The sequence below is a fragment of the Grammomys surdaster genome, unplaced genomic scaffold, assembly GCF_004785775.1.
Source record: "Grammomys surdaster isolate TR1022 unplaced genomic scaffold, NIH_TR_1.0 255, whole genome shotgun sequence".
Taxonomy (NCBI): Eukaryota; Metazoa; Chordata; class Mammalia; order Rodentia; family Muridae; genus Grammomys; species Grammomys surdaster.
The window spans coordinates 7,379,735-7,399,551 of NW_021604696.1; the positions used below are offsets into that span (position 1 = coordinate 7,379,735).

At 46.9% G+C, this 19,817-nt stretch overlaps 1 protein-coding gene and 1 pseudogene across 1 annotated transcript in view; one reads left to right on the forward strand and one right to left on the reverse strand.

Moving 5' to 3' along the window:
• The window catches only part of Inpp4a (inositol polyphosphate-4-phosphatase type I A), a 116,417-nt gene that overhangs the window by 42,849 nt on the left and 53,751 nt on the right, over positions 1-19,817 (forward strand). Inside the window, exons 2-4 of the mRNA XM_028775503.1 lie at positions 17,058-17,119; positions 17,926-18,135; positions 18,588-18,632. Of these exons, the coding sequence (XP_028631336.1) occupies positions 18,030-18,135; positions 18,588-18,632 (151 nt within the window). The 5' untranslated portion in view covers positions 17,058-17,119; positions 17,926-18,029. The remainder of the gene's footprint in view (positions 1-17,057; positions 17,120-17,925; positions 18,136-18,587; positions 18,633-19,817) is intronic.
• LOC114627642 lies at positions 13,186-13,298 on the reverse strand (annotated as a pseudogene).

A 19,817-nucleotide genomic window follows, 5' to 3' on the forward strand; every position in this document is an offset into this window, starting at 1 on the left:
GAGTGAGCACGTGTTAGGGCCCGGAAGAGTGAGCACGTGTTAGGGCCTGGGAGAGTGAGCACGTGTTAGGGCGTTTGTAACATGTTTGCCTGTAACACGAAGCAACTGGGCATGAGCAGGGGAGGTGGATCTAGGACTAGCAGGAGTCTTGTTTCTATATCTCACGAGAACCTGTGCATGAAAGAACAGAGGTGACACTGGAAAGTGACTCTTAGTGCAAAGGAAAGACTGTAGAGGAACCAGAGAGGCAGGGTGCCATCCTTGACACCCTTATGATGTTTTGCTGACTTTTAAAGATTTGCTTACATTTTATGTGTGTGGGTGTTTAGCCTCTGTATATGTGCACCATGTGTATGTATGGTGTCCACAGAGGCCAGAAGACAGTGTTGGATCCCCTAGGACTAGAGTTAAAGACAGTTAGTTTGTAAGCCGCTATAAGCATGCTGGGAATTCAACTGAGTTCCTTTGCGAGAGATTCCAGCTCTTCTAACACCAGAGTCCTTTCTCTAGCCCCTCTGTTTGTTTGTTTAGACTAAGGTTTTAAATTAAGGGCTGGAATGTTATTGTATTTAGAGAATTCTACTAGGAAAGAAATTTTGTCAGCCTTGTGGGGGGACCTCTGTCACCTCTGGCTTATTCTGGGTTTGTTTTCCAATATGTATTTTAGTGTTCTCTTCAGGACACCTTGTATACCTGGCTTAGGGGCTATGAATAAAAAGCTGCAATGTGGGAGAGGCTCATTTGCTGTCTGGGATAGACGTTTGGGCCTGTTGACTCTGTGACCTGGAGTTGATATTGTGAACTGCAGAGGTAGCCTTTCCTTCTTGGCACTGGGATTCAAGTGTCCTGAACTGGAGATTGACTGCAGCTTTCCCCGTCCACATCCCCTTGTAGCCTGGTGTATGTGGGGAGAGAAGGAACTGAGCCTCCTTGTGAGACTCCTGCACCCTCTGCACTTCTGGAGTCCTTGGCTGCCCACTTGAAGCACGTACTGTATCAGAGTCTGGACTTCCACAAGAGAATGGTACAAGTACAGCCCTGAAAGCTGTGGATGGACGGATCCTCCTGGATTTACATGTTGAAGATCTAACCCCCATGAGACAGCACTTAGTGGTAGAGTCCATAAAGAGTTAATTAAGATTCTATGATATCTTAATCCCATAGGATTTACATCCTTATAAAAAGAGACACACACAGAGAAATGTGCAGAGAAAAGTCAGAAACCTGCTAGCCACTGGGAGCCGAGCTGGTATGATCCCTTCATCTTGGCCTGAAGAACTGAGAACTGTCTCTTAAGGCCCTGGTCTGTGACCCTTCATTATGGCAGCCGGGGTCTACTAAGTTTTGTCTAATGTGGGGCTGAATTACTGGACAGTCTGTGCTCTGAGGAACTGGGAAAACAGTCTCCTTCAGATTGATGAAGGAGCTTGCATGAAAAGTGATTATCAGTCCAAAGGCTGTTTAAGAGAATGTCTGCTCCTTTCTCTCCTCCTGTGTGTTTGCTGACCGGCTCCATGACAGGAGCCATCTGTTGATCTGTTTGGGGTCTGGCTGGTGTGTACAGTAACACGTGGCCACAGGATTACGTGTCAGCAGCTATCCTACAGATGCCTGATTTGCGGTGGAGTCTCCTCTGTGTCACCCTCAGCTGGGTGGTAGAGCATCACAGGCCATTTTTAGAAGAGCCTTACACTTGCCCTGTGCAATCCTCTGCGTGGGTTCAGGCCTTGAGCCTCCCATGCAGCCTTGTTTAATATACACAGAGTGCTGTATTTATTTGAAAATTTAGGGCTTTTCTGAACATTGCTTGAAGTAATCTGATGAATTCAAAACTCTAGGATTTATACCTTAAAAGGCAGATGGTTGGAGGCTTTCTTATGACTTACTAATCCCTGCCCTAGCCCATGTAGGATAGAGAGGCTATAACCCCACAGAATTAATGTAATAAACTCCTTTTTTTAGTTAATAAACCTTATTTTAAAGCAGTTTACTCCCCAGAATTGATTGGGGAATAAAGCTCCTGTGATCCACTCCACACATAAAGGTCTGGTCATCCTGCTGTGTCAGGAGGAGGCTGCAGAGGAGCAGTGTGCTTCTGTTCCTCTAACAGCCTTCTGTGTTCTGAGGGGCAGGCATCAGGCTTTCTTATGCTTCTGTAGCCCAGCACCCAGCCTGCTAGAACCACATGGGCCTGTGGGCTCAGTGCAGCCACAGATGATTTGGACAGAATTTTAGGGCAATACTCCTGGGACTCAGGTATTCCAATCAACTAGGGTCAGCTACCTGTCCCACTGTGACAGGTGAGTAGTGGTAAGGTCAGAAAGTCAGTTCAGGGAAAAACAGAGTGGTCTGTCTACAGGAGATGGGTGGCGGCTTTGAGATTCTGTAGACGGGAGAGGGTTTGGATTTTGTATAGCTGACAGAGTGGGTAACTGTGGTTGGGTTAATGGTTGGATCAGTTCATGCTCCTAGTCCAGTTCTGTGAGGAACTCTGGAGCAGTTGTCATCATCAGGGGACTGGCTGTCATTGTCAGTTGACTGGCCTTAGAATCACATCCTTCTCAGTGTGTCTGAGGGTGTTGATGAAACTGTTACCTGAAGAGAGAAGCCGTTTGAATGTCTTGTTTAACCCTTTTCAGGCCTAGGATCATTCAGTGTAGATTAGTGACTTGTGCTCTGTGAAGCTCTCAGAAATTTTCATAGTACTTTACATTTTTTCTTAGATTTAATTTTATATGTATGATTATCTTTCATATATACATGTACACACTTGGGGACCATAGAGATCAGAAGAGATAACAGATACGCTGGAACTGGAGTTACAGATGATTGTGAGCTACCAAATAGGTGCTGGGTACTGAACTTAGGTCTTCTACAAAAACAAGTGCTTTTAACTCAGCCATCTCTGTAGCCCCACGCTTGCTTTCTTATCTGAGATTCTACAAACATTGAAGAAGGGGTATCTTCTCCGCTGTGTGACTGTGAGCATGGCTTCAGGGCTAAGCTTCCATAGCCAGATGGTTAGGATGCACTTAAGTAGTCAGTTACAATAGCTCATGTAGTAAGTTTAAGATTAAAAAGTAAAGAAAAGTGCTAAACAGTGTTTGTGCATGCCTTTGATTTCAGCACTTGGAAGGCAGAGGCAGGATCTCTGATTTGAGGCTAGCCTGATCTTTCTCTGTGTATCCAGCACAGCCAGGGATACACAGAGAAACCCTGTCTTGAAAAAAAAAACAAATAAATAAACATAAAAAGAAATAAAAGAAGAGCCAGGCAGGGTGGTGCAAACCTTTAATTACAGCACTTAGGAGGCAGAGACAGGTGTACCCCTGTGAGTTCAAGACCATCCAGAGTCACATAGCTCAAAAACAAACAAATAAATACATATTGCCAGTCCTGAAAACATACATTAAAGTAGCGTTTTACAAACTGAACAGGTTTTGTTTATTTATTTAGGTGTGTGTGTGTGTGTGTGTGTGTGTGTGTGTGTGTGTAGCAACAATTACAGAAAAAGATAGATTTGAAAGAGAACAAGGTGAGGGATACACAGCAGAGTTTGTGAGGAAGGGAAAGGATGTAATTATAATCTCAAAATTAAGACCCTCAGTTCAAGGTCATGAAAGTGACTCAGGATGCAGCGGCATCCGTAGCACCTGTGTGAGATGGTAGCAGGGACATCAGTGTTCTTCCTGTCTTAGCCTTGCTGGTTGCACACAGAGAATGACTGGGACAAGACACTTCTTTTGTGTGAAGATGGAAGTGGTGACTTTCCCACTGTGGGCGGGCTTTGCTGTGGGCACAGGACAAAACCCAGGAAATGTGGTTGCTTTCATTTGGCCACCTCCATAGATGCATTGTACATACCCAAGAAAGTGGTGAAATTTGGGGACGAGGAAACCATGTCTGGCAGGGTAGCCTAAATTGCCCAGAGTTTGTGATGAGACCAGAGAGCTAAATAAAACCCTCAACCATACCAAGAGCTGAGCAGTTCTGACATTGTGTCCCCCGTGTGTCAGCCATGTGCCCATTGTGTTTCTTGCCTCTCATTTGTGGTTAAAGCCATGCCGTGCCATGCACAGTTGCTGAGCAGAAATGTAAGAGTGTTTGATGACACTGTTAGGATCTTTTGTTCAGTGCAGGGTATATGTCTTCAGACATCACTTCCTATCCCCTCCCCACACTGTGCTCTGGAATTATGTGTCTCACACCTGCTCACTTGGTTGTGTGTTTGCCTCTAGGAGCCTAGTCCTCCTGATCAGGGGGCAGAGGTAGTTCTAGCATGGTTGTCAATACCTATGCTCTTCTAGGCAGCCCGAGTTCTCCAGGTGAGAGAATATTTCACCAGATGGAGGCCTATGCCTCCTGCTCCACTGCCAGTGTTCTACCAAGGAGTCACGGCTCACATGGTCTGGTAAAGGGGAAGGCTCAAAGGGCCTGGAGGATATACCTGCTGCATGCTGGTTTCCAAGGTTTCTTTTTTCTACAGGTTTCTTCAGGCTGGACATGAAAATAGTTGTTAAAAATGAATCTTGGGGGACTGGAAAGATTGCTCAGTGGTTAAGAACTCTTGCTGTTCTCACAGAGGACCCAGGTTCAGTTTCCAGAACCCACACCAGGCTCATATCTGCCTATAATTCCAGCCTTTTTAGGAGATCCGACGCTTTTGGCTTCTGTAGGCAGGCAGGCAGACAAACAGATAAACACACACACACCTCGATGGCACATTTTCCCCAATCCCTTTACTACCTACCTGCTCTCCATTTTTAAAAATGTAGAGGCAGACATAGAGACTTTAGTCAGTGTTCACGGTCGCTGCTGCTGGCGACAGCTAATCTCCATTACTTTGTGGGAGGTTTTAGTTTCTTTGCTGTTGCTGTTTCAGAGCTCAGCTGCAGATTGTGGAGACAGGGGTGAGAGTGAAGAGCTTCATGACAACTTTCTTCTTACTGGCCAGTTTGCAAACAATGCACAACCAACCTGTGGATCTTTCTGGAACAAGCTATAGGAAAAGGGAAGACAGTGGCAGCCACATTGTTGAGTGGCTCCACAGCTGTATCACTTAGGAGGAGGTCTAAGAGACCTAGCACAGCGGTGAAGGATGCCTCCCCCGCCTCCTCTAGAAAGACATGGCACACTGACTTTAAAGCCTCGATGTCTTTAGTTCCTGTTACTATTGGGTTTTATTTATACTGAGTCAGTGTGTCCCTAAGAGTTCGTGAGCATGGGCTGATGTTACCTTTAGATGTGCTGATGCCAAACCTATCGTGGAGCTCCTGAAGACCCCTGGGTATGCCCTGCCTGTGTTGCTTGGTAGGCACCATTTTGACCCATCCATACCTGTCCTGGACAGGGCAGTTTCCTACAAGGTGTGTCCCAAGCAAGCAAAGAGGTTTGTGCTCAAAAGCCTGTCCAGAAAGAGAGGTCTAAGAGTGCCAGTACTTTGCAGATTTGTTTAAAAAAATTAAGATCCTAAGAGGTTCCTGTTCCCTCCGAGTTGACCCTTTCTGGCTTCCCAGCCCTGGCTTCTCTGTCCCTTAGAATGCTGTACTTCCCTGTCGCTTCAATTTCTGCTTCCCCTAAATATGCACATGTTTAAAGTCGCTCTATCTACCCCTTATCTGCAGCACCAGTTTCACCTAGTTCAGGCTTCCTCCTCGTTTCCCTCATAGTGCAGGGTCCACTGTAAAATGACTTAACACTTTCTTACATCGACTCAGTTGTGTGCTCTCCAGAAGGACCTGGTATGGTTGCAGCTATGATCCCAGCTATGGGTGCAGAGCATCTTCCAGGCAAGTGAGCCAGGTGGACAGGGGAGAGCAGAGAGACCACCATAGAGCCTACCAGAACCACTATCTGTCCCCTGCCTTTGGGGCCATCTTTTGTTGGAATAACCTTCGATAGTGCAAGAAGAATTGTCACTTGTAGGGAGGATGTTGAGCATGAGAGTGACAAGGAGCAGCTAGTGTCTTACTCTGCCTCATTGAGATTGGACAGCAGCAGCATTGGAAGGTCAGCTCTGGTAGTTTCCTTGAAGAAGTGCATTGGCCTGAGTCATGGCTCAAAAGCTGTGTTTAAAATTGCTTCTTTTCTCTGTGGGTTTCCATCATCTCTGCCATTGTCAGCAGCAATAGCAGCTCTAGCCTTGGGGCGAACCCTAGGAAAGGCCCTATGCTAGTTGCCTTCTTGTGATAAAGTACCCAACAACAGCTCAGGGGAAGGGCCGTTTATTTGAAGTGGATACAGTCCATGTGGTCAGAAGGATGGCAGCAGGAACATGTGGTTAGTTCTCACCTCCTCACATCTGGGAGGAGCAGGAAACAGAGAAAGAGACATGTTGATGATCACCTGTCTCTCCCCGCCCTTCATTTAATCTAGAACCCTAGGCCATGAGATGGTTCTACTTACTCTGAGGGCAAGTCTTCTTGCCTTGGTTAAATCTCTCTGGAAATACCCACAAAGTCATGCTCCAGAGTTGTGTCACCTTGGTGGTTCCTAGTCAAGTCACATTGTAGATGAAGATTGTGTCACAGGCCCGTTTCACCAAAAACAAAACAATATTAACGATTGATGAGCTGAAGCTGTAGACCAACTCTCCAGAGATGTCCTGTATAACAATCCAGACCACTGCCTCCAAGTCCTCCACACCCCACCCCTCACCCTGCCTTTACTGAGATCATGAAAAGAAGTCCTGCCCAGTGTTCTCTCTGGCAGTGACTTGTTGAGTGTTGCACTGTCAGAGCTGAGGCACGTAGACAGCACACTTTACTCGAGATCTATGTACATAAACATATGTAGGCTGTGTGGCCCTCCTTATGTCTCCATGCTGCAGAGGAGGCCGGGACATTCTCCTCAATCTCTCTGTGTTAGAGAGGAACCTAGAAATTGGATGGTTTCCCATTTGGAAGGCCCTGGGCAGACCATCGCTGGTCTCCTGGCTTGCTGCCTTGTTTCAAAAATAACTTTGTCTTCCTGGCACTTCATTGATTTGTGGTTGTTGCTTCGAATTTAGAACCCTTTATGGAATTCTCTTGATACTCAGGAAATGTTGTTTCCTCATGAAACCAGCCTTGAGAGTTGTGAATTAGAAAGTAAGTTTTCCTAGTGATCGTAAGAATAAGACCTGAGGCTGACAAGATGGCTGGTCATGGGAAGGTGCTACTGCCAAGCTTGATGACCTGAGTTCAGCCCTTCCTCTCCATATGGTGGAAGGAAGGAATCAACTCCCGAGAGTCTCCAAGTTGTCCTGTGACCACCACACATGCCAGTACGTACATGTGCACACATAAATTAATAAATAAAATGTAACAACATTTGAAAAGAGAGATAGCTCAGTGGGTGAGACGCCATCTCCCCTTTCAGACAATACAGGTTTGGTTCTCAGCATGCATATGGTCCATCTATAGCTTCATGTCCAGGGGTTTGATGCCCTCTTCTGGCTTCTGAGGACACTGTATGCACATGGTGTACATACCTCAACCCTAACCCTAACCCTAACCATCAGGTGAAACACCCATACGTGTAAAAAAAAATTTTCAAAAAACTTCCAAGATTTTCAAAAGGAACAAGTCCTACCACCTCTCCACACCTGTCTTAGTTATTGTTCCTACTGTGGTGACAAAACACCATTGACCAAAACCAGTTTGTGAAGAAAGGGTTTATTTCACCTTATACTTTCAGGTAATGTATTATTCATCACTGAGGGAAGTCAGGGCACAAACCTGAAGGCAAGAGGAGCTGATGCAGAGACCATGGAGGAGTGCTTGCTCAGCCTGCATTCTTAAAGCACCCAGGACCAGCAGCCCAGGGATGGCCCCTCCTGAGGTGAGCTGGGCCCTCCTACATCCATCATCAATTGAGAAAAGGTACCACAGACTTGCCTGCAGGCCAATCTGACAGCATTTCTTCAGTTGAGGCTCTCTCTTCCCAGATGACAATGGTCTCTGCTGGAGTCAGCTAGACTCAGTAGCTCAGTGCTCAGGTTTGCATGTGAGAGATAGCACTGGATTAGGAAGGCCTGTGGTTTTCCTCTGGCATGGCCTTGAGGGCTCCCCTTCCTACCCTATCACTTGGTGATCATCACCCTTGTTTAGGAATGTAGTTCAGAGACAGAATGGTTCCTAGGTTCCATTCTCAGCACATAGAAAAAAAAGAAAAGCAAGACAGTTGTCATTCTTTACTGTCTTCTGTGCAGCACAGTGATAAGGGTCATGGGTCATGAGCCAGGGAAGGTATTTGCAAGCTGTCTTATGATTGTCTGAGTTTGCATCTCCTCTGTGGTGAGGATCCACCAGAGATCTACAGAAGCTGTACCTCTCCATGGAAGAGCAGCCAGAAGGGACCACAGGTCTGGCACATCTTGGTCCAGCTGTGTAACCTTTTCCCTTGTCATTTACATGCCCTGCCAAGGAGCGCTGACCTGCAGGGAGCACTCATTAAGCCCTAGCAGCTGTAAGCAGATGGAGGGGGGAGTGATGGCTGCTCTTCACACTAGAAAGGAGTCGCAGGCAACATCTTGAGCTTGCTGCTTCAGTGGCTACAGCGTAGAGCTCCATTAAAGAAAAGTGTTGGGGTAGGAGGTGCAGCGTTTTTAGGGCTGAATTTTAATTATAGCAATTCAGATTTCTTTGCTTTGCTCCACGGCTATTCTGATTTTTATCCAAACACTAGCAACAAATACAAACAGTAGGCTGATGTGCAAGCTGTTTGGGATGCTCTGACTGACAGTCCAGCAGCTTGCTGTCTGGAAAACCACACTGAAGTCTTGGAGTTCTCTGGCTTTATTTCTTTAAAGTTACAAAGTAAGGAGACGCTTATTTAGCTACTAAAAGTCATAATGAATTCAGGTGAGTTTCTCTAACACCCTTCCAACCCTGGCAAAAACTTGTCTAAACCTAAGCTCATGGTTAGTATGGGAATTCCAGGGGCTACCATTTGATCTTACCCCTATCTCCAGCCATGCTCCAACTGAGGCCTGGTTTTCCTTCCCTGGAGAGTGCTGAGAGAATCCCTCCAGCCAGTGTCTGGGGCCTAGCACTGGAGAGCTGAAGGCTGGGGATTACCATGTGTGCCCCCATGCGGGTAGCTCATCTGCAAGGGAGCTGAGAAAGTCATTTACACCGCTGGCGTTAGAGCACACATGCTCCTGCTCCAGTGTTCTCAGTCAGCCTACTAGCTGTGACAGATGTGCCCTTGCTGAAGCTCATCCATGTTGGGCCTCCTTCCTGTAGTGCAGCATTCTGTCTGTTAGCTAGTAGTTTTCTCTTATCAGTAGGAAATCAGTCTTATTACGTGCAACCCCCGTGGGAACTATGGATAGTACCAAACCTTATATACCTCTGTCTTTTCCTAGACACATATATTCATGGTAAAATTTAACTTTCATAATTCAGGCAAAGTAAGAAACAATAGCCAATAACAAGACACAGCAGTTGCTGTTTGTAATAGACAATTAGTGTGTTAAGTAGGATAAGATTTACATGACCACAAATGCTGTGGTACCATGCAGAGGGTCTCGCCATCGACATGGCTACTGAGTGCTGACAGGAAGGTAGCATAGATGTTGAGGTGGCAGATGAGACAAGGACATGATTCACATCATGAGTAGGAACAGTAGGACACTGAGATTTTATCATGCTTGTCTCAGTGGCATATGATTTCAAACTTATGAAATATTTCTGGAATTTATTATTTTCAAACTGTTATTGGGTATGGACACCGGAAACCCCAGCAGATAAAGGGTTCCAGTGTATATTGTAAGATGCTAAGAGTCTTAGTGCCTACCTTCATCATGACACCCCCCCCCCCGTCACTAAACCCCTAGGGAGAGGGTGATACAGGCCACATGGGAAACTGTCAGGACAAGGCAAGGGGCATTGTTGGCTTGGGGTGTGCTACTGCCTAGGGAGATTCTCTCCTCTTGCACTGCTGCCCTAGGAGGCAGCTGTGGCTTTGCCTCACCCTAGGGGAAGACGGGAGAAGCAGAGCTTGGGATAGAGGATACCCTGGTGTCTGGAGGTCCAGCTTCCAGTGCCAGCGCTGGGCAGGGAGAGATAGGAACTGTTACCAAGACAGGCTCCATGCTTTGAGTTTTGTTGAAAGAAGCAAAGGAAGAGGAAGACGTTCCTGGCTGTTGGCGCGCAGAACATCCTACCCAGCCACAGAGGGACTGGGGTAGGTTCATGCTCTAAAGTCTTCTGTCTGTGTCTCCTGGAAACCAGATTGAGAAAATGCTACCTTTCTCATTGGCTGGTTGGTCCCCACTCAGATGTCCTGGGTCACAGAGAAGCCACTGTCCTCTTCTCTATGCCTCTTAGCTGTCTGGAAACTTCACGTCTCAATTGGTGTGTGAGAGTTCATAAAGATTAATATTGGCTGGTTTCTGTTTATGTATGTATGCATAACTGGAAAGTTATGTGGCATTAAAGTTTTACCAGCCAAAGTACTAGGAAGCTTTCAGTTAATTGTGTTGAGTTTCAAGTGGCTGAGCTAACAAGAGTGAGAGAATGAGACTTTTCAATCATTGGTTAGGAGAGAGAACATCCCTCACAGTAGTGGGCATTGTCACGGTAAGTCATTGACATTAGGATTGAGAACAGCACTCAACAGTGGCAGACATTGTCACGGCCATGATAACAATGCACATTAGGTCTATACAGTGTGCCCATTATCTTCCCAGTGCTGGGAAGCTATGTGGTGATAACTGACAACTGGAGCTTGGTGGGTGGGAATGAATGTGCGAGAACTGTCCTGATTGGCTCCAGGAAGCAGCCTCCACAGTCCCTGGTGCTGGCATCCAGAACGGATGGGCTGCTCTGTCTGGAAAGATGCAGATTAGCCCTCATACAGGGGAGGGGTTCGGGTGTTTGTCCAATACCAGCCTGGCTGTGAGCTTGTTTTTGTGTTTTCATCTGGTGTGATGTAGCTCCCCCTGAAGCCTCCCTGTTCATCTCTGAGTTCACAGGGCATGTTCATAAGGGACCCTCACCTTCTCACTGAAGCAGCTGCTAGTTTGTAGAAAAGAAATGGCACAAGGTACAGAAGCAAGAAAGGGTAGGAGTTTGAAAAGGTGGGTGAGCATGGTTTAAGGACTCTCTACCGCCCCACAGTTGGCCCTGGCATTCCTCCAGCATTAGCACACTTCTCACAGGCACCTAGACTAGGTGCCTGGCACCTGTGCAGCTCAGCATGTGCTGTTGTTATTTCCAGTGGTCAGCTCAGAGCCTTCACATGCTGGCAAGTGCTTAACTTCAGACGATATCCTTAGCCCTTTGTTTCTTTTTTTCTTTTCTTTTCTTTTTTTTTTAAACAGTGTCTTGCTAAATTTTCTAAACTGGCCACAAACACACTCTCTAGACCCAGCTGGCCCCAAACTCTCGATCCCCCTGCTCCAGCCTCAACAGTAGCTGGGATTTCAGACCACTCTGAAATCATGCCAGCATATGTTAGCTTAGCATAAACAATTTAAAGCATTTCCCCCAGGGAATCTTATTTTCAAGTTGCTTCCTATGGAAAATCTCCTGAAGGTTCACAGTTTGCAGGTGACACAAGGGCCTAGGAGATGTTCCTAACTGAGTTGTCTGAAGGCCTTCCTGTGAAAGCCTGTTGTCATCCAAAGAGCAGCAGCCATAAAGAGGGGCGGTGCAGGGTCAGGGGCTTGTAAAGGAGGCTGCACAGGGGTGCATGGCGTTCGTGGTTGCTTTTGTGGCCAGCACGGACAGGTGCAATGAGAACTCCAAGTCCTGGGGCTTGCACAGCTGAGCAGGTTGAGGCTGTGATGGACTGTGTGAGAGTGGCAGGCTAACAGGTGCTTTTGTATGCCCAGAGGGAGAGAAGGGAGGGAGTGCTATTGACTAAGGTGGGAAAGAGGGAGGGCTGGAGTGCAGAGAGCTGAAGCAGTCAAAACCACCCTACACTCTGAGATAAAGAGAAAGCCAGGCTTTTTCAAGTACCCAAGACTAGGTAATTCACAAATATTATTTCTTACGTTCTGAATTCCACAATCAGGGTACTAGCACTTGGTGTCTGGTGTGGGCCTTCTTATGCCCTCACACAGTGGAATACAGAAATGTGGAAGGTTACATTTAGCCCGCTTGTAGAACACCAGTCCTTCCTGTGAGGACAGAGCCTGTCTTCTAAAGGTCCACCTGGTAATACCATCTGTTGGCTACCGAGTTTCAATACAGTCCGTGAAGTGACTGATCTCCTGAGTAGGGGATGTATACACATATGCTTCTGGGTTCAGACACCATATTATATCAGTTGCCGTATTCATTACATTTGCAAGGCATGCTACTTAAATCGTGTTAAGTCATTACCATCATTACTTATTTATTGCTATTAGCAGAAAACAGGAAATGGGAAGCAGGAGGTAAATAACTGAATGACTCCATGAGAATGTGTGTGTGTTTGTGTGTGTGTGTGTGTGCGTGTGTGTGTCTGTGTATGTGCATGCATGTGTGTGTGTGTATGTTTTGGGTGAAGTGTTTGTGCCATGGATGACAAGGGATGTACATTGATTGCTAGCACTTTGTTTTTGCTTGTGCACTACCCCCCTTGCCCCCCCCCCCAGTTTTTAAGCATTAAACATGCTGAGTGTTTTGTGGCATTGCTGGACTGAGTCAGAGTTTTACACCTTGTGCTGTAGAAATCAGTCCTCTGAGCAAACAGTGCCATTCGCATGAGAGCAGTGCTTCCTACTTTGAGAGTTCGCCATCATCACAGTTCAGTTGCTGGCTGTGGGATGTTGAGGGTTGGGACCCATCTGAGATTCCAGCCAGTACTCCTAGACATCTGGGTGCAGTGCTGTCCTAATTTCACAGAGGGTTGGGAGGATGAGGTGGAGGCTCCTGGAGGCTGAGAGTGGCTCCCTCTGTCCGATGGCTACAAGGCAGCCATCATCCATGCTGGGTTAAGACTTTCTTTTGTTGTTGTTGTTGTTGTTATTTGGTTTTTGGTTTTTGGTGTTTTCGAGACAGGGTTTCTCTGTGTAGTTCTGGCTGTCCTGGAACTTACTCTGTAGACCAGGCTGGCCTTGAACTCAGAAATCCGCCTGGTGAGCTCATTGGCCCCACAGGGTGAGCTTTGATTGGAGCCTTACAAGAAAGTGGGTAGATGCCATTTACAACTCTCCCAAGGGAAGGACTTTCCCAACACCCTGCTACTATCTTTCTGATGCTGGACTCTTTTTAAAATATGGAATGCTTCATGAATTTGTGTGTCATCCTTGTACAGGGGCCGGGGCCATGCTAATCTTCTCTGTATCGTTCCAGTTTTAGTATATGTACTGCCAAAGTGAGCACCTGATGCTAGACTCTTACTCAGACTGTTTTCCCTTGAAAGGTAGTATTCCAGAGTTGAGAACTGGCAGGAAGACATTGTTCAGGAGTCAGCATCCAGGCTGCAGGACACTTGTCTCCTTTGTTATTATTCTTAGTAACTTTTGTTGTCCTTGAGTGATAACGTCACAGTGATCTATGATTTTAGTTATCCTGGATTTAGGGTTTAAGAGAAAATTCCTCCTTTTCCATCCTCTGTTGTAGGCTGTCCCTCAGGGACTGCTGGCTCTCTCTGACTCACGTTTTCCATGCTACTGTCTCTCAAGTGCCTTATGTGTGGAGAAAGTGACGTGGGGAAGGCTTGGTGCCATTTGTAGACAGGTTCAGCACAGGGTTGTGCTGGCCAGAAGAGCCCCCACTTGTATTTGGGCCTTTTTTTTTTCTTCAGATATCTTTCACCTCCATGTGACTTTTGAGAGGATGCACCTCTCTAAATAGTGCTCCCTGTCGCCATTTTTATGAGCCTATTTCTAGAAAAATGCCAGTCTTAAGATGGACCAGAACAGCCCTTGTGGCTCACCCCCCTCCTTCAGCTCCAGCCTACAGCCTCCAAGAGATGCAGAGCTCTCTGTCAACTTGAGACTCCTTAGCTTCAGCAAGGAATGGAAGGCGGCCTCTCCCAAGGCTTTCTCTAGCACTTTCTTCTGAGGTGTCTTGCCATCTCTTAAGTTCCGTTCATTCCCGGCGAGCATCCTGATGCTTCCTTCCTTTCTGCCTTCCCTTGTCAGTGCCCCCCCTCTCCTCGGCTTCAGGGTATTGGTGGTGTAGAACTCTCTGTGATGACCCTTGCTCTCCTGTCATAGGGAGACAGGATCCTCTGTAGGGTGGGGAAGAAGGCAGTCTCATCAGGTGCTGCTTGCTTCTTCCAGCTCCTTAAGCCCCTCCCCATAGTCTTGCTCCTCCTTGATTAAAGTACAGTTCTTCTTCCCGATGAACTCCTGTCTTCAAATAGAACTGGGAGCAAAATTGGGGACACTGGGAATTTAGGAATCCTTAGTGAATTATTTTACATTAATGAGGGAAACCAAGTTTAGCTTAACAAATTGCCTTGCGTTCTGGGACCTGATGATTTAAATTAGAGATTATAATTAAGTGCCCCCAAATAGAATGAGAAGTAACTGCTAAAGTTTTTTTGACCTAAAAGTTCCTCTGACCTATGAACTAGTACAAAATTAGTATGTAAATACCCCTTTCTGCAAATCTCAGTCTTTGGAGAACACCTAAAACATATGATACCAACCACCCTCCTCAGAGACAGATGAGCAGGTGGAGTAGGCAGGAGGAGGACACAGGAGAGAGAGGGTGGGTTGTCGGCCATGCTGGGGCAGGATGTCAGGGTGTAGATAGGGCTGTTACTGGTACATGTCTTCTGTCTCAAGGGAAGGCCTCACTTGCATCTTCACCATTGTGTTTAGAGAATGGTAGCGAGGCAGGGCATGGGATGCTGAGATGACAGTGAAGCCAGGTCGAGAGACAAGAGCTCCATCCACATACTAAGTCATAGCCAGTGTTTAGTGCAGCTTTTTGAACATGTGAACACAGGCAGTATGGAAGACAGAAAACCGTTCCCTGAAACCACATCAGCCCTGGCGGCCATCTTGTTACAGCCCTCGTAGGCTGTGTCCTGTTTCTTTTAAGTTGTTGTGACTAGAGATCAGGTGGTGCAAAACTGATAAGAGGGTTTGCTGTGCTGTCCCTGGTACTGTCATTAAAGGCATCAAGTATACTTCTTACTGAGGCACAAAACCTACCTGCGTATGGCACAGTGGCTTGCCACTCACAGGCTCACTTAGAGAACCTGCACTCCAGCCAGAAACAGAATGTTCTCTGCCCAGGAGCCACTCACACCTTTGTAGTGGACATCCAGTCCTGCATGATATCCTTTGACTTCAGCACAGATTCTGAGCCCTGAGCCTGCATTTCATACCAGTGGATCACCAGCTAGTCACATGTGCTACTTGGGTAGGGACTTCCAGCTGTCCAGAGTAGCTACAGCATTCCTTCTCTAGCACAGCAGAGCTGATTCCAATTGTCCTGCATCCTTGCCAGCTCTTGGCTCTTTCTCTTTAACACTGTAGCTGTTTAAGTGGTGGTTTTAGGCCTCGTGGCTTCATTTCATATTGTGCATGACTTCCGGGTGTTTTAGAATGATTTTAGTGTCTCATGGTGTTCCAGAACGTATTGTAACTGGACACTTAGTTTGATTCTAGTCTTCATTATTTACAGTAAGCAGTTTCGTTGCATGAGTCTTTTCCACACTTGAAATGCTTGGCAAGAATTTTTTTTGTTTATAAAATGTAATAAATTGTATTCTGAAATTGTTGTATCACTCTGAAATGTTATCAATAGTATAGAATGGCCCAGGTTTGCCAGCAGTATATAATTTAGGACAGATAGGTAAGAGGAACAGGTGGAGTTAGTGTTACTTTGCTGGAGTTTGATGGCTTTATAAAATACCATACACACTCCTTCTTCCCCTGATGCTTACATCACCCATGAGTTTGGACCACTCCCACCAGCATCACTGTGGGACTTTAGTGAGCTTGGTCCACTCCTCCTGCATCTATCGCTGTGGGATTTCAGGAGTTGTCCTAGTTTTCTTTCTGCAGCGGTGACACACACACTGACAAGAAGCAGCCTAGAGAAGAAAGGATTTTCTTGGCTTACAGTTCAAATGTCATCACACTGTAGGCTGGGGTGGGGATCATCCAAGCTCAGGCAGTCTGTTGACTGCATCACACCAACAGACAAGAGCAGAGAGAAGCGTGTGTGTCCGTGCTTAGTGACTGCTTTCTCAGGCAGCTGTCTTCATATGTAAGCAGCTCAGGACCAGCCAGTGGGAGGTGGGAGAGATGGCACTGCCCACAGTGGGCTGGGTCAGTTAGCTGGGAGGGCTGTCGGCCACAGATCTGCCCACAGACCAACAGGAGCTAGATAATTCTTCAACTGAGACTCTGTGACAAGACCAGCCATTGAGGTAGTCTCCATGCTCTCTAAGTTTCAATATTTGCCTTGCAAATTCTTTGGATATCAGTAATGAGTAACTTCTCCCTTTCAGCAATTTCTAGAGTAGCTCTCCAACCAGTCCATAGCCCTGGTGGCCGAGGCTCATAGGACAGAGATTTTGTCTAACCCCAGTGGGAAAGTTAGGAGTGCAGCCTGCAGAAGGACATGGGTCAATCCAAGGCCTGAGTGCACTGCCCTACTGTGCTCTCATGCTCACTCTCACCAGCTTGTGAGCTGGGCCCTGAGACCTGCCTTAATGGCTCATGGCTCCCTGGCCTGCATGGTCCATTTTGCAGGAAGGAACCATGCAGTGATGGCAAGTGGGGACCCAGGGAACGCTCTGAACCCTCTCCCACTAACATGCTTTTGGCTCTCACTGTGCTTCTGGGAGACAGTGCAGTTAGCCTCTTAGACAGCAGAGAGCAGAGCCTCAGAGCTACACTGCAGACCCTCCTGGAGTCTGTGTTCTGTGAGTGGGCAAGCCAGGACCCAGCTCTCCTCATTTTCTCCAGACCACACTTCCCTCTTGGGTCTTCCGGGCAGGCCCATGCTCCCTGACAGATAACCCTTGGCATGGAAGGGACTGTGCATTTTCCTCTCTCATTCTTTTGAGTGAGAAGTTAGAGGGAATAACTGTTGACTTCTACCATCTGGGTGTCATGCTCTGGGGAACTTGATATTTGGTGCGTTCATCAAGTTATACTTTTCTGTTTCTAGATGATGGAGCTGGATGTCCTTCTATGAAGCAGTGCCACATGGTCCAAAGGCAAACATGTACGGTAAGCTACTTGTCAAACTGACTTGAGCAGTAGCCCAGGTCTTGTGGGCAGGAGATGGTGTGCTTGGGTCTGAGGACACTTTTGAGAGGGTTCTCTTTACAAGGCTAATGGCTCTGTTAGCTCTCCTAACTTGTGAAGGCTGGTCCCTTCTAAGACAAGTAGGGCTTATGGTACATGAGGTTAGACAAACCTGAAAGTCTCTTGTTTCTGTTTAACCTAAAGCACAGTGGGAGCTCTGTGCTGAGCTGGGCCAGCGTCATTCAAACTCAGCTGCAGGACATTCTGTTGTAGCCTCTTCCATTCCCAGCAGGTTCTCCTGTAGTTAAGGGTAGATTGTTACTTGATACTGTAGAGAAGGCTTCAGACGGAAACAGCAGAACTTGGTAGCTGAAGGGAGGGAAAGTCAAGCTGAAGCTTCAAGCTTTGTCCATTGTTCTGGACAGCAGCGATCTTCACATAGCCTCTGTTCTTCTAGCAGAGGCTGTGCTGTGGGAGTTGATAGGTTGAAGATTCTGTGAGATTTGCCAGTAGAAGAATGCTAGAGAGAAGTAAGAAACTCGTAAACACATTACTCTATGACTACATTGCAGCCCGTTTTGGTAGAAGAGCATCCTCGGGTTCATCATGCAAAATGCAGGGAGGCGGAAAACGGGAGGAGGTCTCAGACATCCTAGCCTGATTCCACCCCTGTCACGAGACACTGCTCTCAACATCTTGCCAGAATCAGGTCCTGCTCTCTTCCCATAGGCACGGTCTCTCCATCATCACCCTCTAGACTCTTACCAGCATTTGCTCCCATGTCGCAGGGCTACTGCCATCGTAGAAATCCAGGGCCCAGAAACGGCTCTGCTTTGGGGAATCAGGTGAGGTGCGACCCAGGAACAAGAAGCATACCCTCACCAATGACATCATGACAGCAAGAGAGCACAGCCCTCGCCATGGTGCCAGGGCCCGTGCGATGCAGCGGGCTTCTACCATTGATGTGGCGGCCGACATGGTGGGCCTCTCTCTGGCAGGTGAGCCTGTCACACCTACACTAGTCATCTGGTCATAAACATAAAGCATGCAGGCTCTGTGCTGTAACAGGGTTAGAAGGGTCAGGGAGGACAACCACGCCTTTGAGAGAGGGTGTTCTGGCGTGGACCGTTCTGGTTGAAATAGGACTCCAGGATAGCTAGCTAGTGCTCCTGGAACTGGGAACTAGTCTGGTGAAACTGAAGATCTTGTTTTTTCTAGCTCTGGTGGGCATCCTGGCCTTGCCTTCCAGTAGGCAGAATGGAAAGAGGTTTGAGGTTCTTTTTTCAGAATCTCTAAATTGTTTCAAAGTTTATAAACCATCTAATGTAATATTTTTGGGTGGCCAATGGGAACTAGTATTTCTTGTTTCTATGTTTTGTACAAAAATACAATCTAAATTCTGTGGAAGATTTATTTTGGATGATTTTTTCTGTCATTTCTCTTCTACCAGGAAATATCCAAGACCCAGATGAGCCCATTTTAGAATTCAGCTTAGGTAGGTACTTCTCTCTTGATTGTTACTGCTAGTCTGTCTCGGAGAGCCTACCATCACCGCCACTGCTGCTTCTGAGGAGCTGCAGCGTCTCAGGGGCTGCTTCTCATAACCAACTACTCCAGCATGACTGAGCTGCCTATGATGGAGATGGGAGCTGTGTTCAGGGGGGACCATCATGAATAAAGTTGCAGTCGACACATGGGTGCCAGTCTTTTTATGGAGGCAAATGTCCATGTTAAGAATGGAGTGTTTGGAAGGCGGTGTGGTGCTGCGTATGCACACAGAGCAGGCTAAGTGAGCTCTGTGCAGGCATTGTGTGGCTGGCTGTGCTCTCACATCTGTTACAGAGTTACTTGTCTTTTTTTTTTGGGGGGGGCAGTGTCACTGGGTGGGGTATACCTGGCAGAAGGAAGATGAAGGAAAAGGAGGGAAGAAGTTTGGGCTCAGGTTCCCTTTGCCTTAAGAGATGGTGAGGGAAGTGTCCCCATCTCAGCACTGGAGTGGCTATATTGATACAGGAACCCATTGAGCTGTACACTTAAAATGGGCATGTGCCTTAAGAAATTTATATCTCTAAAGTGACTTAGAATAAAACCAATAAGTGAACGACCAGCAGCCCACGTGGCACGCCTACAGCATGAAGCAGGGGAACCTGGATGAAACAGGTGTCACAGGAGGGGAAGAAAGCACCAAAGAAATTGTGACTTACACCTCTAAGAAGGTAGGGTGTGCCTGAGTGTGTCCCTAACGGCACTGCTTGTAAAAAGCAGCTGAAGAACAAAGGACAGTCTTGAAGTTTAAAACCTAACAGATGACATTTACAAATTCAGTAAGGCCTGGACAATATCCAAGAAATTGTCTTGGCAAGCAACATAGGAAACGGGAGAGAGCTGGACAGTCCAGGATGCCATCATTTAAAAGAGAAAATGGAAAAATGAACACAAAGAGGAAGGTTAAAAATAATACAAGAAATCCTGTAGACCTGAAGAATGTGAGTCTAGTTTAAAAATACCTCTCGAGGCATCGTGTTTTCCACCACATCTGGCAAGTGCCTGGCTGCCATTTTCTCAAGCTCCCCCTTCCAGAACTCTAATTAAACCTGGCTTGTTGACCTTAATGACCTCCTGGGACTCAGAAGCTATTTTTTCCTTCCTTCCTTCCTTCCTTCCTTCCTTCCTTCCTTCC